At 39.3% G+C, this 25,475-nt stretch overlaps 1 protein-coding gene across 7 annotated transcripts in view; it reads left to right on the top strand.

The window, feature by feature from the left end:
- Positions 1-25,475, top strand: part of PATJ (PATJ crumbs cell polarity complex component) — a 436,090-nt gene that overhangs the window by 167,511 nt on the left and 243,104 nt on the right. For all 7 annotated transcript variants that reach the window (XM_054533770.2, XM_054533763.2, XM_054533772.2 and 4 more), the window contains 4 exons: positions 7,308-7,379; positions 8,681-8,858; positions 15,782-15,892; positions 20,907-20,984. In XM_054533770.2, the coding sequence (XP_054389745.1) occupies positions 7,308-7,379; positions 8,681-8,858; positions 15,782-15,892; positions 20,907-20,984 (439 nt within the window). The remainder of the gene's footprint in view (positions 1-7,307; positions 7,380-8,680; positions 8,859-15,781; positions 15,893-20,906; positions 20,985-25,475) is intronic.

The raw sequence follows: 25,475 nt of genomic DNA, 5'->3' as shown, positions 1-25,475 counted from the left end.
CTCTCCCCGCTTCCATCATTTTTGGGTGCTGAGTTTACTTGACCTTCATACTGCTTAGTATATAGAAATTTTATGTGAAATTAAGTACTACTGAAGAGGAAAGGTCACCTTGGCTGTCTGGAGTCATCAGATTTTGTATGATGAACATTTTATTTGCAAAGAGTTTGTGTATCATGAAGAAGTCTTAACATTAATATCCACTTGTTTGCTCATGGGGTACTCTATCTCCACCCCCCCCCCAAATCTGTAAAGAATTATAACTAGGCATTTGTGATAAAGGCCTGAAATAAAACACATTGTTTCGATTGGATGGTTAATTCCTTTGGGGAAAAGTTTGGTTATAAATCTCTGGTTGAATGTAAGAGGCAAAAGTTCAGTTCATTTTTAAGACTTTATTTCTTTAAAGCAGTTTTTGGTTAACAGCAAAATTGAGAAGAAGGTACAACGAGGATACCCCCTACCCCCACATGCATAGCCTCACCTATTGTCAATATCGCCCACCAGGGTGGCACGTTTGTTACAATTGATAATATTGATAAACAGACACATCATCTTCACCCAGAGTCCATAGTTTAGATTAGGTTTCACTCTTGGTGTTGTATGTTCTGTAGGTTTGGAAAGTTCTGTTTTAAGATTTTAAGATTAAGTTGAGTTTCTAACTGATTGAGCTATTGATCATACTTAATCACAGTGCAAATTATAAAATTTGAGGTTAGGAATTCCTTGTTAAAGTTTCAAATATGTTTGTGCAAATTTACATCTTAATATGTACGGTAAGAATATTTCACTTTCTCAGTTAAATTTAAATTTGGGTTAAAAGGTACATGTGTTCATCAGTATAAAGTGACTACATTAATTTGTTTAATTGCTCATCTCCTGTGACTGTATTTCTGAAACTACTCACACTATCTAGATAAGCTTTCACAAGTTTTATCTCTCGTTAGGTATGAACTCATCTGAATAAAATGTGTGTATACTAAAACCTAGAAGAAAGGTAATATGCTCTGAGTTTCTTCCAACAGACTAATCATTTTGTGACATACTTTGTCAAAGAAATCTAAAATTGTTCATATTCTAGATAGAGTGGTTTCCCCCACCCCTTCTCCTAAATTGTATGTGAGAGTTGGCAATTTAGGAAATTTTTAGTTTTTACTTTTTAAAATTAAGAAACAAATAGCCCATACTGTTTGTTGAAGGTTGGTTTCCCTTCTATTTTAGGGTGTTTTTTTTCCCCCAATTAAAGAATTTAGGCCAGGTGTGGTGGCTCATGCCCATGATCCCAACACTTTGGGAGGCTGAGGCAGGAGGATTGCTTGAGTCCAGGTGTTTGAAACCAGTCTGGGCAACATAATGAGACCCTGTATCTACAAAAGGTAAAAAAATTAGCCGGGCATGGTAGTGCATGCCTGTGGTCCCAGCTACCTGGTGAGGCTGCAGTGAGCTGTGATTGTGCCACTGCACTCCAGCCTGGGTAACAGAGTGAAACTCTGCTCAAAAAGCAAAACAACAAAATGAGAGAAAAAAAAAGAAGTTATTGCCTATAATGATAGCATAAAGGTGTCATGGTGAAATGCTTGCCTTTTTTTTCCTTAATGCCTATATGATTTGGGGTACAGGAAAGTGGAAAATGGAGAGGAGGAAGGTTTGTATTGTTTAAGGTTTTGTTTTGAATCTTATTTCAATTAATATTTAACAGAAGGCTGGGCACGTGGCTCATGCCTGTAATCCCAGCACTTTGGGAGGCTGAGGCGGGCAGATCACCTGAGGTCAAGAGTTCAAGACCAGCCTGGCCAACATGGAGAAACCCCATCTCTACTAAAAATATAAAATTAGCCAGGCGTGGTGGTACATGCCTGTAATCCCAGCTACTCGGGAGGCTGAGGCAGGAGAATAGCTTGAACCTGGGAGGTGGAGGTTGCAGTGAGCCAAGATTGCGCCATTGCACTCCAGCCTGGGCAACAAGAGCAAAACTCTATCTCATAAAAAAAAAAAAAAAAAAAAAAACCAGAGAATTCTAAAGTACAGCAGAGCATGAAGATATTCCTTGCAGTAATGTCCATATTATAAAAGACAAAGTACAATCTGATATGGTTTGGCTCTGTGTCTCTACCCAAATCTCATCTCAAATTGTAATCCCCATGTGTCAGGGGAGGGTCCTCGTGGGAGGTGATTGGATCATGGGGGCCGTTTCCCCATGCTGTTCTCATGATAGTGAGGGAGTTCTCACAGATCTGATGATGTAAAAGTGGCAGTTTCCCCTACACTGTCTCTTTCCTGCCAACATATAAGATGTGCCTTGCTTCCCCTTTGCCTTCCTCCATGATTGTAAGTTTCCTGAGGCCTCACCAGCCATGTGGAACTTTGAGTAAATTAAACCTCTTTTCTTTATAAATTACCCAGTCTCAGGTAGTATCTTTATACAGTGTGACAGTGGACTAATAGAATTGGTCCCAGCAGAGTGGAGTACTGCTATAAAGATAACCTGAAAATGTAGAAGCGACTTTGGAACTGGCTAACAGGCAGAGGTTGGAATGATTTGGAGGGCTCAGAAGCTGAAAGGAAGATGTGGGAAAGTTTGGAACTTCCTAGAGACTTGTTGGATACTTTTGACCAAATGCTGATAGTGATACGGACAATGAAGTCCAGGCTGAGTTGGTCTCAGATGGAGATGAGGAATTTATTGGGAAGTGGAGCAAAGGTTACCCTTGCTATGCTTTAGCAAAAAGACTGGCAGCATTTTGCCCCTGCCTTAGAGATCTGTGGAACTTTGAACTTGAGAGAGATGATTTAGGGTATCTGGCAGAAGAAATTTCTAAGCAGCAAAGCATTGAAGAGGTGACCTGGCTTGTGTTCACAAAGAGATGGTTTGAAATTGGAACTTATATTTAAAAGGGAAGCAGAGCATAAAGGTGTAGAAAATTTGCAGCCTGACCATGTGGTAGAAAAGAAAAACCCATTTTCTGGGGAGAAATTCAATCTGGCTGCAGAAATTTGCATAAGTAACAAGGAACTGAATGTTAATAGCCAAGACAATGGGGAAAATATCTCCAGGGCATGTCAGAAATCTTTGTGGCAGCCCCTTCCATCACAGTCCCAGAGGCCTAGGAATGAAAAATGGTTTTGTGGGCCAGGCCCAAGGCCCTGCTACTCTGTGTAGCCTTGGGACTTTGTACCCTGCATTCCAGCTGCTCCAGCTCCAGCTGTGGCTAAAAGGGGCCAAGGTACAGCTTGGGCTGTTGCTTCAGAGGGTGCAAGCCCCAAGCCTTGGTGGCATCCACATGATGTTGGGCCTGAGGGTGCACAGAAGACAAGAGTTGAGCTTTGGGAGCTCTGCCTAGATTTCAGAGGATGTATGAAAATGTCTGGATGTCCAGGCAGAAGTCAGCTCAGGGGCAGAGCCCTCATGGAGAATCTCTACCAGGGCAATGTAGAGGAAAAATGCTGGGTTGAAGCCCCCAAATGGAGTCCCCATGGCGGCACTGCCTTGTGGAGCTGTGAGAAGAGGGCCACCATCTTCCAGACCCCAGAATGGTATCTCCACTGGCAGCTTGCATATGCAGCTGGAAAAGCTGTAGGCACTCACCTCCAGCTTGTGAAAGCAGCCATGGGGGCTGTACCCTGCAGAGCCACAGGGACAGAGCTGCCCAAGGCCTTGGGAGTCCACCCCTTGCATCAGCATTTCTTGGATGTGAGACATGGAGTCAAGGGAGATCATTTTGGAGCTTTAAGATTTAATGATTGTGGCCAGGCAGTGGCTGATGCCTATAATCCCAGCACTTTGGGAGGCTGAGGCAGGCAAATCACCTGAGGTCAGAAGTTTGAGACCAGCCTGACCATCATGGTGAAACCCTGTCTCTACTAAAAATACAAAAATTAGCCAGGTGGTGTGCACTTGAAATCCCAGCTACTCGGGAGGCTGAGTCAGGAGAATCGCTTGAACTGGGAGGTGGAGGTTGCAATGAGCCAAGATTGCGCCACTGCACTCCATCCTGGGCAACAGAGGGAGGCTCCATCTCAAAAAAAAAAAAAAAAAAAAATTAATGACTACCCCATTAGGTTTTGGACTTACATGGGGCCTGTGGCTCCTTTGTTTTTGCCAGTTTCTCCCATTTGGAGAACATTAGGAATGAAAACATTTACCCAATGCCTGTACCCCCATTGTATCTTGGGAATAACTAACTTGTTTTTGATTTTACAGGCTTCTAGGTGGAAAGGACTTGCCTTGTCTGAGATGAGACTTTGGACTTGGACTTTTGGGTTAATGCTAAAATGAGTTAAGACTTTGGGAGACAGTTGGGATGGCATGATTGCTTATGAAATGTGAAAAGGACATGAGAGTTGGAAGGGGCCAGGGTGGAATGATATGGTTTGGCTCCGTGTACCCACCCAAATTTCATCTCAAATTGTATTTCCCATGTGTCAGGTGAGGGACCTGATGGGAGGTGATTGGATCATGGGGGAAGTTTTCACATGTTGTTCTCATGAGAGTGAGGGAGTTCTCACGAGATCTGATGATTTAAAAGTGGCAGTTTCCCCTGTGCACTCTCTCCTGCTGCCACGTATACCTTCCTTCCCCTTACCTTCTGCCATGTTTGTAAGTTTCCTGAAGCTTCCCCAGCCATGTGAAGCTGTTAGTCAATTAAACCTCATTTCTTTTTAAATTACCCAGTCTCAGGTAGTATCTTTATAACAGTGTGCAAATGGACTAATATACAATCTAAGTTCATAATATATTGAGATAGCAGATAAATTACATCAATACGATGGCCTGTTAAGGTACTAGTAAATAAAAAATGATGAAGATAATGATACCATGTGGGTAGATTTTTGTTATAAGTTCAAGTGAAAAAAATTATAGAGGAAATGAATATTGGTTGAGCCTCAGTTAATATCTAATTTAATCCTTGTTATTATTACATAGGATCATCAAAATAGGACAGTTTGTGCTATGATTACAGTTATCTAATGATAATATAGTATAGGTGCAAAGAACAAGAAAGTGATAGGTTAAAGTGAAAACAGTTTACTTGAATTGGTGGAATTGTGGGTGTATCATTGAGGGATTACAGTTACATACTCATAAACAGAAACCCCATTTAGTGTGGCTTAACCAAATAAAGGCAAGTTTTTTTCATGTGAAAAGTCCTGAAGAAGGTGGTCTTAGGATGGTGTGGTGCTGTTGTCATCAGGGTCTTAAATACCTTGTCCTTTCTGCTCTGCTGCCTTTAATGTATGGCCTTACTCCTCATTGTTTCTGTATGATTTGAAGATGAATGTTTTACCACCACTATCACCTGTGAATTCTAGGCAAGAAGAAGGGGAGGGCATAGAGCAAAAGGCTCCTGCCAGCTGATTCTCCTTCCTTTTAATGAGTTTTCCTGGAAGTCTCATCTAGGGACTTTTGGTTCTATATCACTGATCAGCACTGTGGCACACGGTTCCCATTAGCTGAAAGAAAGTCCAGAAAATGTATTTTTTTCAAAGCTGGGCATAGTGCCACCTAGAATAAAAGAGGGGTTATGTATTTATGGAAGAAGGGGAGAAAAAGACATTAGAAAGTAACCAGCAAGTGTCTGCCGAGTTGTTTTCCCCTGAATGCTGTGATACTTTCAGTAATAAAACTTAGACTGGCTAAGGTAAGAAAGACATCTGGTAGTGGGTGAGATGTAACGATCCTAATTTCTTAACTGATATTTGGCTTGTCTAGATCCTTTCAGCCTTCTCCTTTTCACATGGCCTTACAATGGTTTTATCCTAGATACTAAGTCTGTAGAGGGCCAAGAAGGTAGAGTTTTGCTGCATTTTATAGGACTTACTTGAAAGTTCAGAGAAAAATGAGAGTACTGAAACTTAGGGCTAAAACAGATTTGGATACATGTAGAAAGGTTGTGAGATTGTATGCTTAAGCCTTCTCCGAGCTTCAGTTCCTCCTGTGTAAAATATAATATGATCTGCTGTGCTTACTTTACAGGTTAGAGGGATTTTTGTTTTTGAGACAGAGTCTTGCTCTGTTGCCCAGGCTGGAGAATAGTGGTGTGATCATAGCTCACTACAGCCTTGAACTCCTGGTCTCAAATGATCCTCCTGCCCCAGCCTCCCCAGTAGCTGGGACTACAGGTGTGTCATCATGCCCAGCTAATTTTTTTTTTTTTTAGAGATGGGGTCTCACTATGTTGTCCAGGTTGGTCTTGAATTCCTGGGCTCAAGTGATCTTCCTGCCTCCCAAAGCACTGGGATTACAGCCGTGAGCTACCACACCTGGCCAAGGGTTTTCATGAAAATGAAATGGAGGAGGTGTACCTAGATTTTTGTGTAGAGTAATACAATTTACAACATTAGACCGATTTCATTTAGTGGTCCAAAACCACACACCTATTTCATGGTATCAGTTAGACTTGAGCTTAGGACTCCTGATTTCTCTTCCAGATAATATACGGCACTGTCTATTCACTATTGCATTAATCTTATAACTAAATACTCTGTAACTCAGCATTTTACGTTATCCAGTTCAGCAGTTCTTTTTTTATTCTGAGACAGGGTCTTGCTTTGTCACCTAGGCTGAAGTGCAGTGGTACAAACATGACTCACTGCAGTCTTGACCTTCCAGGCTCAAGCAGTCTTCCAGCCTCAGCCTCCCAAGTAGCTGGGACTACAGGCATGTGCCACCATGCACAGCTGATTTTTTTTGTAGAGACAGGGTTTCACTATGTTCAGTTCAGTAGTTCTATACTAACTTAACTTGCTGGATGAAAATATGGTGGTGGTAGGTGGGAAGCAGTGAGGATCATATTAGATAATGTAAGTAACTGAAAAGTTCCATGTAAGTACGCAAAATATTCATGGGATACAAATGACAGGTGAAATACTTAGGGCTAGAAAGAGGGATCATATTGACCTGTTCATGTTGATTTATACTTGATATATATGATACATGTCGATTTCTGTGTCTTAGCTGGTCAAACAACACCAAGTTTTAAGGAATACATTGTATAACATTTTAGATATTGATAGAGAAACAAATTTGAAATTGCACAAATCAAACACAAACTTTTAGCGTCTAGAGTGTCACTAATAAAAGTGTTTATAATAATTCTGTGATTTTCTAATGCTGGGTGGGGATTTGTTGAGTTGAATATTAAAGCAATATATTTTTGCTTTGCATATTTATTGATGTAAATATTTTTAAAACTTAAAAATTGAGAATCATTTAACTACCTATAGATTTTACAATTTCAAAACTTTCCAAGGACCTTTAATAATGAGTATGCCTTAAAATTGTGTGTATTTTTTTCTTTCTCCCTCTGTAGTGAGTTACCTGAGAGAGAAGAAGGCGAAGGAGAAGAAACTCCAAATTTTAGCCACTGGGGTCCACCGAGAATGTATGTGGATGACATTATTGGCTTTCTCAATAGGAGCACAACCAGTTGCCCTTTTCTTTAACTTAACAGAACATTATTTAGTCTTACTCTAATGATTGAGAAATTGCGATAATTCACCTGTAAGCTAGCCTACATTTTAGTTTCATTTTGTCTTATCTAGAGATTTTTAGCTGAACAAAACTACTATAACTAATATTAGGAACATCTTTGATACTCTTTCAGAGAAAGTAACTTAGATGTCCATCTAACAAGTATAGTTTATCACTATGTCATTAAGCAAGTCAGGTAAAGCTGCCTTGAATGCAGTAAAGCTTTCTTTTGTGGTAAACAACAGTAACAGTAGTTGAGGCTTCTAGTATATATCAGTTTATCTCTACCTTCCTCCCCTGGTGGAGAGTCCATGTTTGTGCTAACAGAATGTGTTGAAAACCCATCTTCCCTTGGATCTGGGGGAAGTTTTAAGTAATCACCAGTCGCTGTAGTTTTAAGTCCTCACCAGGGCTGCACTTTAAGATGATGAAAGTCTTCCTTTAGCTGCTCTCTCTATTCCGTATCCATTATTAATTCCACCACCTCCACCCAAACTGGTTCTTTTCTTGTAATTGAAATCTGAATTTCTCTTAAAACATTTAAGAGTTGTTTTCTGAGTTACTTTTTTAATGAGTTAATTATTGGCTGCAGTGCAAAACCTATTATATTTTGAGGTGGGCAGTTTTCATTTCATACTTTCTTGTAAATAATGACATGGGGGTAGGAAGAAAACAAAACCTTCTGGCCTTAGGAGCATGTAAAATCTTTCCTCTGATTAAAAAACCACAGAATTAAACCTGCTGACTGGGAAAAGCAACTTGGGCAATGAGCCACTCAGTGGCAAATTTATTTTATTCTCTAAGTCTGTACTTTTTGCCGAAATGACATATGTGGCTTTCTTGATTTTGTCTTGCCCATTTGTTATTTCTTCAGTCCATTCTTTGCTAATGTTACGAATATAAATGAAAAGGACTAATGACAGAAAATATATTATGATAGGAGATGGGAATATTAGGGCTTAGCTAAATCTTCACTGAATATTTGGAGTTATATTTATTGTTCTAGAAATCTATGCTTTTCAGAACTGAAATTTTCACTTGTTATGAGTTATTGATAACATAATGTTGGAACTAGGTATAATTTGTATAACATTTGTAAAAATATATTTCAAAAATTTATATGAGTCACAAGGATATGATACAAATGGAATACTTACAGTCCAACAGATTAAACTTGTTGATGAGTGAGTTTTGCTTTTTTCCTTTATATAGTGTTGAGATTTTTAGAGAACCCAATGTGTCTCTTGGGATCAGTATTGTTGGTGGACAAACTGTTATAAAACGTCTAAAGAATGGAGAGGAACTTAAAGGTATATTCATCAAACAAGTTTTAGAAGACAGTCCAGCAGGGAAGACGAATGCACTTAAAACTGGAGATAAAATACTTGAGGTAAATGATGTTAAAGTACTGTTTTTATTGGAAACATACGGTAAGACAGTGAAATAATCATTTAGCTAGAAGACTTTTCTTTATGTGTTGGGGACCGTGTGTGTACAGTTGGTGTGCTCTATTTATATGCCTTAGTTTGTACATTGTATACACAATTTATGAGTTTCTCAAGTGAGTGGGGGTGGGGGTAAACAAATAAAATGATAAAAGAAAAACTTCAGCTGATTGCAAAAAACACTTTAACTAACAAAGGGCTCTATATAGAACAGGGCAGATGGTAGGCATTATGCTTCTCCCGCATTCTTTGACAAGCTCTAAATTTTTTTCTTGAAGCTCTAAATTTTATAATTGTGTGTCAGTAGGATACTTATGCTTGTTTAGAGAAAGAAGTTGACCCTGGAAGGTTGAAGACTCTATTGGGGGAGGGGAGGATCCATTGATTCGCACCTGATATGCTTTGTGGGCGCTAAGTTTTAAAGGCACATCAGGCCGAGCACGGTGGCTCATGCCTCTAATACTAGCACTTTGGGAGGCCGAAGCAGGCAGATCACTTGAGGTCAGGAGTTTGAGAGCAGCTTGGCCAACGTGGTGAAACCCCATCTACTAAAAATGCAAAAATTAGCTGGGCTTAGTGGCATGTGCCTATATTCCCAGCTACTCAGGAGGCTGAGACAGGAGAATCGCTGGAACCCTGGAGGTGGAGGTCTCAGTGAGCCAAGATTGGACTGCCCTCCAGCCTGGGTGACAGAACGACACTCTTGTCTCAAAGCAGAAAAAAAAAAAAAAAAAAAAAGGCACATGAAACCACTGAGAATGCCCTGAGGTCTGAATGTGATACATTTCTTTGCATAGGGTTAATTGGGTGACACCATGGTGGGTATCTGTAATCCCATAATCTGCTTATTCTTGATTCATTCTTTATGATGCTAACTGTCAATCATGGTGTTTCAGCTGTGATAGAATACAAAGAGCCCTGGATGTCATGGGTTGGAGTCAGAGTCTGTCGTTTTTATTTTCTATGTGTTTTTGGACAAGTCATTAGACCTACTTATTTTCTGTTTTCAGATAAAATGGAAATGAGAATTCAAAATCGATAGCATTATTGTAAGGATTAAATTAAAGAACTACATAAAAGCTGCTCTGTATATACAAATGTTGAGTTATATTTGTGCTGTGCAATATTTAAAACAATTTTCAAATATACTACTTATGGCAATGAAGAAAATGACCAAAAGTCCCTTCCCTTATGGTGTTTACATGATAGTGGGAATGGGGGAATAGACAATAAAATAAATAAGTATATATAGAATGTCAGATTGTAATAAGTAGCTGGGGAACAAAATAAAGCAGGGGAGGAGGATAAGGAGCATCGGGGTTGGGGGGGATGGTGAAAGCAATAGTTGCAATTTTAATAGCTTTGTTATGGAAGATGATATTGGGACAAATATAGGAAATGGGAGAGTGAGCCATGTAGATATATGGAGGAAGAAAAACACGCAAAAGCTCCGAGGTAAGAACTTGCCTGGATGTGTTCAAGGAGCAGCAGTAAGTCCAGCAATGATAGCATAGCGTGAACAAGCCAGAAGGGGTAAGAGAAAAGGGCTGAGGAGTGATGGGAAGCCACATCATGTAGATCCTGAAAGCTCTGGAAGGTCTTCTCCTCTGAACGCAGTGGGGAGTCACTGGAGAATTATGAGCAAGTAAGTATTGTTTCAAAGGAGTGTTCTGGCTTCAGGGGCAGGGATGGAAGCAGGGGCCTCAGCCAGAAGGCTGTTGCAGTAACTTAGGAGAGAAAAAATGACGGCCTGGACCAGGAGGAGAGCAGTCAGGTTGTAGTATATTTTGCAGGTGAATCATAGGACTTACTAACAGAATGGATGCGAAAGAATAAAGCGGCAAAGATAATTCAAAAGCTTTTCAGCTTGAGGAATCGAAGATGGAATTTCTGTTTGCTGAGATGGGGAAGACTGTGGGAGGAACAGATTTGGGGAGACATGTTTTAGACATGTTAGGCTAAGATGCCTATTTGACATCCATATAGTAATAGTCAGTTAGATAAACAAATAAGGAGTATCATATTCTTACTAATTTTTTTGGTCTTTTTCCTCAGTTTCAGTTAGTCTCCCACTGTGATTATGGATTTGTTTGCTATTCTTTGTAATTCTGTTGGTTTTGCTGCATATATTTAGTGGATTTGTTGTTGGTGATTTGCTTTTGACATTATGTAGTTTTCTTCTTTATTCCTATTAGTTACTTTTTGCCTTAAATTTTATTTTATTAATATTGGTAACCTTGTTTTATTTTAGTTATTAATTTACATGGTACTTTGCTTTTGTTTTTTGAGTTGGAGTCTCTCTCTGTCGCCCAGGCTAGAGTGCGGTGGCGCAATCTCAGCTCACTGCAACCTCCACCTCCCAGGTTCAAGCAATTCTCCTGCCTCAGCCTCCTGAGTAGCTAGGATTACAGGCACCCACCACCATGCTTGGCTAATTTTTGAATTTTTTGGTAGAGACGGGGTTTTGCCATGTTGGTCAGGCTGATCTCGAACTCCTGACCTCAGGTGATCTGCCCACCTCAGCCTCCCAAAGTGCTGGGATTATAGGCATGAGCCATTGCGCCCAGACGGTACTTTGCTTTTTTCATTCCTTCTTTTCCACCATTCTTTTCATTTAGTTTTAGTTGTATTTTTTGTAAGAACATACAACTAAATTTTGTTTTTTGAATCTAATCATCTAGAAAATAAGTAGATGAATTCACTTTTTACTTTGATTGCTGATCTATTGTAACGTAATTTTTTAATATTTTGCATTACATTTTTTCTTAATGTATTTTGAAATCATCATAAATTCATAGGAAATTACAAAGAAGTGTACAGGGAAGTCCCATGTACCCTTCACTCAGTCACCTCCAATTTTAATATCTTATACAACTATGCTATAATAGCAACACCAAGAAATTGACATTGGCTCAATCCGTAGTTTATTCAGATTTCACCAGTTATGCATGCATTGATTTGTGTGTGTGTTTGTAGCTCTATCACATGTTTTATCACATGTAAAACCTTGCATATGCACCACCACAATTGAGAAACTCAGCTGTGTCATCACCACAAAACTCCCTTGCATTACCCTTCTGTATTAGTCCGTTCTCAGCTGCTATGAAGAAATACCCGAGAGTGGATAGTTTATAAAACACAGAGGTTTAATTGACTCACAGTTCCACATTGCTGGGGAGGCCTCAGGAAACTTATAATCATGGTGGAAGGAGAAGCAGGCACCTTCTTCACTTTTGGTTGCCTCTTCCCTTTCTCTCCCATCCCTAACTTCTGACAACCAGTTTTCTGTTTCTTGATGTCTATAAATACGTTATTTCACAATTGTCTCATAAATGCAATTATGCATTATGTATTTTTTGAGATTGCCTTTTTTTACTTAGCGTAATCTCCTTGAGGTTCATTCAATTTGTTGTGCACATTAATAGTTCATTCCCATGGCTGGGTGAGGTGGCTCACACCTGTAATCCCAGCACTTTGGGAGGCAGAGGCAAGAGAATGGATTGAGTCCAAGAGTTCAAGACTTGCTTGGGCAACATAGTGAGACCTTCTATCTACAAAGAAACTACCACTTTCTTCCTTTTTGTTGAGTAGTTGTCTTTGGAAATTCAGGCTGCCAAAACAAAATACCATAAACATAGAAATTCCATTATAGTTCTGAAGGCTGGGAACTCCAAGATCAAGGCATTGGCAGATTCAGTGTCTGGTGTGGACCTGTTTTCTGGGGGGTCAGAGATGGTGCCTTCTCTCTGTGTCCTCACATAGTAGAAGGGATGAGCTAGCTATCTTGGGTCTCTTTTATAAGGCCACTAATCCTATTCTTGAGGGCAGAGCCCTCATGACCTAATCACTTCTTAAAGGCCCTACCTACCTCCTAATACCTTCACCTTAGAGGTTAGGATTTCAAGATATGAATTGTGAAGGACACAAATTCCAACCATAGCAGTGGCATTTCATAATATGGGTGTACCAATTTGTTTAATCATTCACCCATTGAAAGACACTTGGGTAGTTTTTAATTATTGACTATTACAAATAAATCTGCTCTAAATATTTGTGTACAAATTCCTGAGTGAAAATAAGTCTACATTTCTGTAGGATAAGTACCCAAGGGTGCAATTACTGAGTTTTATGATAATTGTACTTTTGGTTTTGAAAAGAGTTGTCAAACTCTTTCCAGAGTGTCTGGCTATACCGTTTTACATTCACACCAGCTATGTGTAAGTTTCTCCATATTCTTACCAACCTTTTCCCTTTACTCTCACACTCAAAACAGAACACTAGATGTGACCAGATATGTAGGGGTTTCCCCCCATACACTAAACAGTTCTCCGGTCGACCCCGACTGGATGTCTTATAATTCTGATACTATGTATCTGGAGATAGTATCAGATCCCCAGCAGACACCAACTGTCATAATTTAATTGAATTCCGATACTATGTACTTGGATCTAGCATTACATCACACAGTTAAGGGCTTGGTCCCACAAGATTGCCCCCAGGTCAGATGCCAATCTTAGTAGGTTGTCACCTATACTTCTGACCAACTGGCTACAAACCAGGGTTCCCACATCCCTCCCCTTGAATTTTGTTAATTTACTAGGGCAGCTCAGAGAAACACTTAACATTTACTGGTTATACAAAGGTTATAGATGGACAGCCAGATGAAGAGATGCATAGGGCAAAGTATGCGGAGGAGGACACAGAGCATCCACACTCTGGGTGTACCACTTGCTACCCTTCCAGCATGTCAGCGTGTTCAACAACCCAGAAGCTCATCAAATCTTGTTGTTCAAGGGTTTTTACAGAGCTTCATCTCTAGCCCCCACCCTCACTTCTTGGAGATCGTAGGGGGAATGCAGGGATTCTCTAATCCTTTGGTCTTTATGGTGACTGGCCCCATCCCGAGGCTATCCAGGGGATCTACCCCAAGCCACCTCAGTAGCATAAACTCAGATGTGAAAGGGGCTATTAATGCATAGCAAAAGACACTCCTGTCACTCAGGAAATTCCAAGGGTACTCTGTGACAAGAACAAGAACATTTCATATTATACCACAGGCACACACATCTATGTCCTCAGCTTCTCATGTGCTCACTTTCTCCTCAGCCTGCTCAAGTTCAGTGGTTGGTGGCTCCAACCCCTCCCTTGCATGTGCTTCCTACTGTTGATCCTCTTTCCTTTCACTGAACTTGTCTGGGAGAATCACACCCTAGTTAAGTGCAGCTCTGCTTATTCCAGGTCTCTAGCATGGCTGAAGAAATAACCAGCCATGGTATCTGGTCTCATTAGAAGCTCATGAGCACCCACTCAGGCAGGTCTTTAGTTTTGCCTTGCTGTCCTGTATTATTCTCCTAGCTGGTTCAGTCTCCAATTTTTATAAGTGATATGATTTGGCTATGTCCTTACCCAAATCTCATCTTCAGTTGTAGTTCCCAAAATCCTCATATGTCATGGGAGGGACCCAGTGGGAGGTAATTGAATCATGGGGGTGGTTACCCCCATTCTGCTGTTCTTGTGATAGTGAGTGAGTTCTCACAAGACCTGATGATTTTATAAGGAACTTTTCCCCCTTTTCTCGGCACTTCTCCTTCCTGCCACATGTTTGCTTCCCCTTCCACTGGGATTGTAAGTTTCCTGAGTCCTCTGCAGCCATACAGAACCATGAGATAATTAAACCTCTTTACTTTATAAATTACCTAGTCTTAGGCAGTTCTTTATAGCAGCGTGAGAACAGACTAATACAACAGGTAACTGTGCCAAACCCCTTATGCCTCTTTCCTTAGTCTTGCTCTCAGTTTAAAGTCCTAGTTTCAGGTTTCATTGAGAAAATAGAGGCAGTTAAAGGGAACTTCCCCTGCTTCCAGTGCTCACCAAATCTTTTTTCTAATTGCCTCTGTAACAGCAAAGGAACTACATTTGTGCTTCTATCCAAAGCCAATCTCTCTAACTTGTGCAGTAGGAATCATTTCCTCTTGACTATCCAAGGATATTGACCTTACAGTTGTCATGTCTCTCCTTTATCATCCATTTTTTTCTCTGCACTGTATCATTATTGCTGTAATATTTCCTCCAATCTTAAAAACATCCTACATCCCTTTCCACCCACATTCCTGTTTCCTCGGTCCTCTAATAGCAAAGCAGTCTTCACAAATTGTCACTATCCATTGAGACCACAGACCATCCCAGCATTTACCAAGGCTTTGTTACATTATAGGTTTGAAAAATTAGTTCTGTTAAACATGTTTTGGAAATACAGAGTGCTCTTGGAGATTTATGGGCATGTTAGCAAGTTATGTTCTCTGAAATTTTCTATTATAAGGAACTGTTTACACTTACTCAAATTTATTGAACACATAAATAGTTTTAGTAAAAGAACTTGTGGATTTTTTTGGTACTTCTTTTTAAACATAATTTGAGAAATGTTCAACTACTCAATTGTGATAACAAGCAATTTACTTAAAATATTATGCCTCTGAGCTTAATGGAGAGATGATAAAAGTCCACTGATATTCCCAGCCTCCCTTATCCCACTCAGAATTATGTACTGTGCTCCTGGCAGAGGTGACAGACATCTTAAGGTTCTGTTACTGACTGAGCTACCTGTTTTGGATACTTATATTTAACCAGGGATGTTTTTATTAATGTATTTTTCTTATCTACTTTTCTGAAGGTGAAATGTTACTTTCCTTAAACATGTTCTTCTAAAATTGCCAAGCTTTTTATGGGCCAATCTAATTTTTTTCTGACCGTGGTCTACTCATTAGACTCTGGTTGTTCTTATGACTAGATAATACACATGAACTTTGAATTAACCTGTCCACAATATCTACTGCTGTTCTAATTGAAATAAGTTGCTTCTGTGTTCCAGGTGTCTGGAGTAGATTTGCAGAATGCCTCACACAGCGAAGCAGTTGAGGCCATTAAGAATGCAGGAAACCCTGTGGTGTTTGTTGTTCAGAGCTTGTCATCCACTCCACGAGTAAGTTTTAGTTCATATTTTCAAAAAGTTTAACGACACTCTGTATACCTGCAGACCAAGCTTTGGCCTCTAAGTGTTTTCCACATATTTTCATTGTAGTTCCCAAACTATACTTAAAGTATGAGTTTCATAAAAATTTAGTCATAAAGTTCCCTTTTTTCCCCTCCGGTTTTGATCTTCTGGTCAAATTGGAGTCATTACAGTGTGCATTGGTTTAAGTTACTGCTTCTGGAATCAAACAGACCTGTTTTCAATTTCTTGATTCCTTATTTACCAGCTTTGCTAACTTGGAGGTTACTTTTCTGAGCCAGTTACTTTGTTTATGAAATACTTTGAACAGAGGGTCAGGTGTAAAAACATTGTGGAGATACTATCACACGTTGTGTGTATTTATTAAAGGATGTAAAAATAAAAACATGTTGACATGTTGTACTGTTGTGTGTTCTAATGTTGGAGATTCCAAATGTAAAAATAGCAATATTTAATCATAAAATTTTTCTTTTTCTTCTTTTTTTTGAGATGGAGTCTTGCTCTGTTGCCCAGTCTGGAGTGCAGTGGCACGATCTCAGCTCACTGCAACCTCTGCCTCCCAGGTTCAAGTGATTCTTGTGCCTCAGCCTGCCGAGTAGCTGGGATTACAAGCATGTGCCACCATGCCCCACTGATTTTTATATTTTTAGTAGAGAAAAGGTTTCACCTTGTCGGCTAGGCTGGTCTCAAACTCCTGACCTCAAGTGATCTGCCCACCTTGGCCTCCCAAAGTGCTGTTATTACAGGTGTGAGCTACTGCGCCTGACCTACAATTTTTCTTCTGTAATTAATTACTCCTCTGATATGGAATTGGAACTCTGATATGAAATGTCAGTGGCAGGATGTGGATTTTATACTACAATGTGCAACAGAAACATCACCCTTAAAACTGGAAGCAATATTCAATATTCTTTTTCTTCATTTTATAATGGAAGACAGCTGTTCAAAACATAGACACTTCTTTTTTTTGTTTGTTTTTGGGGACAGAGGCTCATTCTGTCACCTAGCCTGGAGTGCAGTGGCATGATCATAGCTCACTGCAGCCTTTATCTCCTGGGCTCAAGCAATCTTACTGCCTTAGCCTCCCAAGTAGCTGGGATTACAGGTGCATGCCACTACACCTGTTGAATTTTTTTTTTGTTTTTTGATAGGGTTTCACTTTGTTCCCCAGGCTTACATATGCACTTCTAACTGCATATTTTAAAAAATTATTTGCTTTCCAATATAGTTTTGTAGTGCATTCCAATCTTTTGTATGTCAAGGCAAAAAGAAAATAATACTTATATGGCAAACTGGGTGGGTATATGGTTGGCTATCCCAGTGGTGGGGGCATTGATGGAATATTTTGCATGCTTGTAACACGCCTGTGCACAGTGAGCTGCAGCCTGCATTGGCACCTCTGCTGTGTCACTGCATTTTGCAGTATGGTGCCTTCCATTCTTAGCACCATGTTTACATCATCAAGACTAATTGAGAGAGGTGAGCTGAATAAAGTTCTCTTGTTTTCATAAAATTTGAAATTCAATAAGAATTTTTAGAATTCAGTTTTTAATTCTTATAATATTGAGAAGGTAGTTGAGGCCATGGCTTTTATTTCTGGAAACCTATTTCAACAGGAAGATTGGCCAGATTGTTCTTTGCCAAATTATACTTCCAAATCAATAATTTTGAATGAGAATGAGCCAATCAAATTATACATTTGTGTGGCCAGCTGTGAATGACCTGCCAAAAAGGCTAAGCTTTCAATCCAACCTTTGCTAGTGAGCTGAGGTGAAAAGTTTTGTTTGGATGACACAAACAGTGCAATTTCTTTCAATTATTCAAACAAAGAAAATCTCTTCAGCACTATGCCATGCTCAAGTTACTTATTCCCTATGTAGTATAATAGACTGCCACATTGTACATTCAGTTCATCAGGCGTTGAACCATCTGTGGTTCTAGCCAAGGGAGCATATCCCACTGATGATGTTAATTACTATGTCCATGACTTGTTCCATTTTCATCTTTGTTTATAGGGCAAAGTGACTCTTTTTTTTTTTTTTTTTTTTTTTTGAGACACGGTCTTATTCTGTCACCCAGGCTGAGTACAGTGGCACAATCATGGCTCACTGAAGCCCTGACCTTATTGGCTCAAGCAATCTTCCCAGTTTAGCCTCCCAAGTGGCTGGGACCACAGGCATGCATCACCATGCCCAGCTAGTTTTTAATTTTTTTCCTGCAGACAGGGTCTCCCCTTATTCCTCAGGCAAGTCTTGAACTCCAGGCTCAAGTAATCCTCCTGCCTTGGCTTCCCAAAGTGTTGGGATTACAGGCATGAGCCCCTGCGCCTGGACAGGGCAAAGTGATTCTTATTGAGTGAGGCAAATGAAAGGAGAATCAAGTTTCATGTCTTTGTAAAATGGTGCTGTCTTTGGTTTACTTATTATTGCAAGTAGTACTGATTATCCTGAAATAGAAAATATAGGCAATGCTTAATCATTTTTATCTAGTTTACATTAAATTTTGAACTTTCCTTAAAACCCCCAAAATAAGTCATTTTCTAATGTTGTGCCTATCAAAGGTGATGTCTAAAAGTACCTTGGTCACATAAACATTCTCCTCAAAACTATGAATTGAGCGGTTTTTATCTGTGTGCTTTATCAGCTGCCTTAGGAGCATCACCAATACACTTTCTGGGGTTTTTTTGTTGTTGTTGGTTTTTGTTTGTTTGTTCGTTTTGAGACAGAGTCTTGCTCTTTGCCCAGGCTGGAATGCAGTGGTGTGATCTCAGGTCACTGCAACCTCCACCTCCCGGATTCAAGCAATTCTTCTGCCCCAGCCTCCTGAGTAGCTGGGATTACAGGTGCACGCCACCACGCCCAGCTAATTTTTGTATTTTTAGTAGAGATGAGGTTTCACCATGTTGGTCAGGCTGGTTTCGAACTCCTGACCTTGTGAGCCGCCCACCTCGGCCTCCCAAAGTGAGCCACTGCGCCCAGCAAGCAATACACCTTTTAATCTTCTTACCCTGACTTTCTCAAGTGTATTTTCAGCCTTTTGGAAAAATGTGTGTATCTACTTGGATGTACTTGGCAAATACTTATTTGAGAGTAAGGCCCATAGAAAGCTTTTCTGTAAGGTAATTTTTTCCACTTAATAACATAACTGCACTTCACAGAAACATCATATATATATCTATATATATATCATATATAGATATATATATGATATATATATATATCATATATATATGACAAGTCGGATAGTTTCTGACTTGTCAGGGAGGCAAAGTGTTTTGTTTAAGATTCTTCAGGACAAGGAACACATGCCTGTAAACCCCACCAGTCTTTGAAATCTGACTTAGGTTGTTACATGTATTAAACAGAGATAGAAATATTAGGTATTAGCACAGTGCCTCTTCACATAGCACTGTATATATGTTAGAGTATCATTACTGTTGTTTTTTATGTAAATGACACATTTCTGAGACTTTCTCATTCTAAACTTTATTTACATTCTATATTAAAAATGAAAATTTAATCTTAAATTGCATTTAGGGGAAAATGGGCTTTTTGTTTTGTTTTTAATTATCTCCAGGCAGGCCGTCTTTTAATTTTCTGGGCAAGGAGTTTTTTTTGTCTTTTTCTTTTTAATTTATTTATGTATTTTTTGAATCAGGATCTTGCCCTGTCACCCAGGCTGGTGTTCAGCGGTGCAATTGTGGCTCACCGTAGCCTCGACCTCAGCCCCACAAGTATCTGGGATTACAGGCGCACACCACCACACTCAGCTAATTTGTAAATTTTTGTAGAGATGGAGTCTCCCTTTGTTGTTCAGGCTGGTCTCAAACTCCTGTACTCCAGCTATCCTCTTGCCTTAGCCTCTCAAAGTGCTGGGATTGCAGATATGAGCCACTGTACTTGGCCTATTTTTTTCTTTTAATCTTCATGTCTCTCACCAGATTTTATGCCAAGATTATCTGTGCTAGCTCTTTGAGGAGCCTCTTTTTATAAAATTAAACTGGTTCGTTCACTTATAAACATTTATTATGTACAACTATGTATTAGGCCATTTCTGAGCAGCAGAGAAATAGTGAAAAATAACACTGAGTTCTACTCTCATTAAGCTTATTCAGTGGTGGGAATAGATTTGTTAATTCATCCTTATGCTAGTAGGGATAGTGGAATATTGAGTACACACAGTGTGGGAGATAACATGCTTGAACTGGGGGTACAATGATGAATAAGGTAAATCTGTCAAACAGATATATTATCCTATGTTCTTGGATAATTAATTAGATCACCCCAAAACTCTATCTTGCAAAATGTGATGTTTGGACCACAGTCAGTATGTGAACTTGTTTTTAGTCTTTTTCGTCTTCAGCTTCTGGATCTACATACAGAAACCTGCATTTTTATGCCCTGATGGCATATATATAACTTTATAATATTTTAGAGTTATATATCTTCTTAGGCTTTCCAAGTTTTATTGTTTGCTTTGAATTGTACTTCTCATACTTTTACTCTTTAGATGAAGTTACAAAGTTAAGATTTTAGCTGTTTAAACAAATACATTAAGGAATGTAATGATAGGCCAGGCTCAGTGGCTCACGCCTGTAATCCCAGCACTTTGGGAGGCTGAAGCCGGCGGATCATCTGAGGTCAGGTATTTGAGAGCAGCTTGGCCAACATGGTGAAATTCCATCTCTACTAAAAATACAAAAATTAGCTGGGTGTGGTGGCAGGCGCCTCTTACCCCAGCTACTCAGGAGGCTGAGGCTGGAGAAGCGCTTGAACCCAGGAGGAGGAGGTTACAGTGAGCAGAGATTGTGCCATTGCACTCCAGCCTGGGTGACAAGAGCGAATCTCCATCTCAGAAAAAGAAAAAAAAAGAAACGTAATGATAGGAAAAAAATTCTCCATTCTGGAATGTCAAGGAAAAAAAAAAGGAATGATTATGTCATTTAAACTTTTTCTTCCCCCCACCCCTTTTTTTGTCACCATAGGTCATTCCTAATGTACACAACAAGGCCAACAAAATCACCAGTAACCAGAACCAGGACACCCAAGAAAAGAAAGAAAAGGTAACTTGAACTTCTCAAGGGTTTAAAAAATGTTGTTTTTTTTTTTTTTCCATATCTGAGCTGTAATAGAAGTGGCTTTTTGATGAGTGTCAGTGTTGTAGAAGAACTATATTTATAATTTTTTTTCCTGCAAATATAACTGGTTCTTACCAGGATGGAAGAGAGAAACCTGGTGCAGCATAGATGCAAAAATACTATAAACGGCCAGTCAGCCATCAACGTCTACAGCTTTCTTTCCTGTTCAGACAGGCTGGTTGTTTGCCCATTCCCAGAACATGCCTCTCACACTGAGACTTTGATCTTGCTGCTCTCGCCTGGAAGTCCATTTCCCACATTGCTCTCCCATAAGAATCCTTTTCATTCTTCAAGGACCACATCAAAGGTCATCTCTCCTGAGAAAACTATCCTTCCTGTCAATCAGAATTAATCTTCCATTCCTGTTTGCCCACCTCTATTAAAGTAGAATCTGTTGACCTAAAAATTATTTTAAGATGTGGTGTCAAGTACGGATGAATTTTCATTTTTTCCCATCAAGAGAACTTATTGTTCTCTTGGGGAATTACTGTCCCACTGTTTTAAAATAGACCTCCTTTACCCACTGATTTGCAGTCCAACTCTGCTGTATCTCAGGTTACAAGGGGGAGTCTGTTTCTAAGCTTTCTCTTTGTTCCATTTGATCAACTTGTCTATCCCAGTACAAATGCAGCACTGACGGAATTATTAAAGCCTAGTAATCAATCTTGTTTCCTGATAGAACACTTTCTTTTATATGTTTCTTCTTCTTAGACATGTCTTAACTATTTATATCATTTTTCTTTTCCATATCAGTTTAGAATCAGATTGTTAAATTCCACAAAAGTTTCTTTTGGGATTTTGGTTGGAATTTTGTTGAATCTGTAGATTAACTTAGAAAGAAGTTATATCTTTTGGATATTGAGACTTTTAAGCCATTAATATGATTTTTTAATTTATTAAATTCTTTTATTTCTTTTAATTAATTTTTATAATTTTCTTTCTTTTTTTTTTTTTTTTTTTGTGTGAGAGAGAGTCTCGCTCGGTTGCCAGGCCAGAGTGCAGTAGCGCGATCTTGGCTCACTGCAACCTCCACCTCCTGGGTTCAAGGGATTCTCCTGCCTCAGCTTCCCAAGTTGCTGGGATTACAGGCATGTGCCACCATGCCGAGCTAATTTCTGTATTTTTAGTAGAGACAAGGTTTCACCATGTTGGCCAGGATGGTCTCGATCTCTTGACCTTGTGATCCACCTGCCTCGGCCTCCCAAAGTGCTTGGATTACAGGCATGAGCTGCTGCGGCTGGCCTATAATTTTCTTTAAAAAGATACTGAAATCTTGATTTATTCCTAGGTATTTTATTTTGCTATTTAATGATATCTCTTTAAATTGTGTTTTCTGTTTGTTTCTAGTATGTAGACATAAAATTGACTTTTATGTATTTATTTGACATCTTGTAACATTATTCTTTTAAAACATACAATAATCTAGTGGAGAATACTGGGAAAACCATAATGGTGAAACAAAAAAATAAAAATATAAACCTACCACCTAAAGATAAACTTACTAAACATTTCATATAGAACCTTTTAGTGTCTTTGTGTGTCTGCTCCATATATATATATATGATATTTTTAATAAGAATATGAATCTCAAATTCTTATTCTATATAGATTTTTATTTTTGGATTTTCTATACATATAATAAATAATAAACTCTTTGGAATAAGGTAGTTTTCTTTTTCCCTTTCCAATCTTTCTTTTTCTCATTTTATTGTATCTGCTAAGACCTCCAGTACTGTGTTTAATAGAAGTAATGATAGTTAACATTCTTGTCATTTTTCTTCCTGATATTTAAGGAAAAGCTTTTAATATTTCACTGTTGACTATGATGTACTGTAGGTATTTGTAGATAATCTGTCATGTAACTGTCTGATGGGTTCATCTTACCCACTGCCTAAATGCAGTTGATTTATCAAGACAGGGGAATTGCAGTAGAGACAGAGTTTAATGCATACAGAGCTGACTAAATGGGAGACCGGAGTTTTATTATTACTCGAATCAGCCTCCCTGAAAATTTGGAGGCTAGGGTCTTCTTTCAAAGATAGTTTGGGGGGTAGGGAATGGGGAATGCTGATTAGTTTGGTTGGTGATTAAATCATAGGGAGTCCAAAACTGTCCTCTTGTGCTGAGTCAGTTCCTTGGGGGAGGTGAGGCAGAGGACCAGATAAGCCAGTTTACCAGTCTGGATACGTCGGCTGATCCATCAGAATGCAGAGTCTGGAAAATACCTTAAACACTAATCTTAGTTTTTATAATAGTAACATTATCCATGGAAGCAACTGAGGAGGTTAGGAATCGTGTGGCTTCTGACTGCATGACTCCTAAACCATAATTTCTAATCCTGTGGCTAATTTGTTGGTTTTGCAAAGATGGTCTGGTCCCTAGGCAAGTAGGAGGTTTGTTTTGGAAAAGAGCTGTTACCATCTTTGTTCCAAAGTTTAACTATAAACTAAATTCCTCCTATGGTCAGCTTGGCCTATGCACAGGGATGAACAAGGCCAAGATATTGGAGGTTAAAGGCAAGATGGAGTTGGTTAGGTCAGGTCTCTTTCACTGCCATAGTTTTCTCACTGTTACAATTTTTGCAAAGTTGGCTTCAATCATGTTAAGGAAATACTCTCTTTCATTCCTACTTCGCTAAGAGTTTTTACCATGAATGACACTGGCATTGAATTTAATCAGATATATTACTAATCTCCAGTGAAAGAAGTGTGTGCATCTATAAATTTTTTTCTCCTTGAATCCTTTAATGTAGTAAATTATATTAATAGATTTCAGAATGTTGAACCAATCTTGAATTACTGGAATGCAATTTATTTGTTTTGTTTTTTTTTTCCCCATTGCTGATATTTATTTTAGGATTTTTCCATCCATGGTCATGTGTGAGATTTGCTTGGAAATTTTCATTTATATACTGTCCTATCTGGCTTTGGTTATGGTAAACTACTAAAATGATCAGTAGGAGCATGTGTTCTTTTAAGTTCTCTGAGAGTTTGTATAAAAAAAGAAATTATTGGCCGGGTGCGGTGGCTCATGCCTGCAATCCTAGCACTTTGGGAGGCCAAGGTGGGTGAATCACAAGGTCAGGAGTTCAAGACCAGCCTGACCAACATGGTGAAACCCCGTCTCTACTAAAAATACAAAAATTAGCTGGGCGTGGTGGCGTGCACCTGTAATCTCAGCTACTCGGGAGACCGAGGCAGGAGAATCACTTGAACCCGGGAGGTGGAGGTTGCAGTGAGCCAAGATGGCACCACTGCACTCCAGCCTGAACAACAGAGCGAGACTCTGTCTCAAAAAAAAAAAAAAAGAAAAAGAAAGAAAGAAAGAAAACATTATCAATTCCTTAAATCTTTAGTCAAGCTACCCTATGAAGCCATTGTGGGCCTGTGTTTTCTATGGGGGAAACATTTTAAATACTGATTTAGTTCTTTAATAGTTATTGAATCATTTGGATTTTCTATTTCTTCTAGAGTCACTTTTGGTCATTGACTCTTCTAGGAATATTGATATCACCTAAGTTTTTTTGCATTTGTTGGCATAAAGTTGTTTGTGTATTCTTTTTCTTTTTTTTTTGGAGATAGTCTTGCTCTGTCACCCAGGCTGGAGTGAAGTGGCACGGCGTCAGCTCACTGCAATCTCCGCCTCCCAGATACAAGTGATTCTCATGCCTCAGCCTCCCGAGCAGCTGGGATTACAGGCATGTGCCACCATGCCTGGCTAAATTTTTGTATATTTTTTAGTAGAAATGGGTCTTACCGTGTTGCCCAGGCTGGTCTTGAACTCTTGAGCTCAGGCAATCTGCCCACCTCCGCCTCTCAAAGTGCTAGGATTACAGGCCTGAGCCACTATGCCCAGCCATTTCTCTTAACTTTAATAATCTCTGCTCCATTCATAGTAGTTCTTTTTCATTCTGAAATAGGTAATTATGGCCGGGCCTGGTGGCTGACTCCTGTAATCCCAGAACTTTAGGAGGCCTAAGTAGGATTGCTTTAGCCCAGAAGTTCCAAGACCAGCCTGGGCAACCTGGGAAGACCCTGTCTCTACAAAATATAAAATATTAGCTGGGTGTGGTGGTGTGCACCTGTAGTCCCAGCTGCTTGGGAGGCTGAGGTGGGAGGATCACTTGAGCCAGGGAAGGCTGCAGTGAGCCATGGTCACACCACTGCACTCCAGCCTAGGGGACAGGGCAAAACCCTGTCTCAAAAAAATTTTTAAAAAGTAAAAAATAAAAACAAATAATAATGAAAAATAAAATAAATTGTAAAAAATAAAATTGGTAATTGCTGTATCTTTTTCTTGTTTAATCTTGAAAGTAATTTTTCATTTAATTTTTTTTCTGAATAATTATCTTTTGAAGTGTGTTCGTCTTATCTGTTATATCTTTTTTCTGCTTAATTAATTTTATTCTCATCTTTA

The sequence above is a fragment of the Pongo abelii genome, chromosome 1 (genome assembly GCF_028885655.2).
Source record: "Pongo abelii isolate AG06213 chromosome 1, NHGRI_mPonAbe1-v2.0_pri, whole genome shotgun sequence".
Lineage (NCBI taxonomy): Eukaryota > Metazoa > Chordata > Mammalia > Primates > Hominidae > Pongo > Pongo abelii.
The sequence above is the reverse complement of the archived record's forward strand: the minus strand, read 5'-3'. Positions and strand labels throughout refer to the sequence as shown.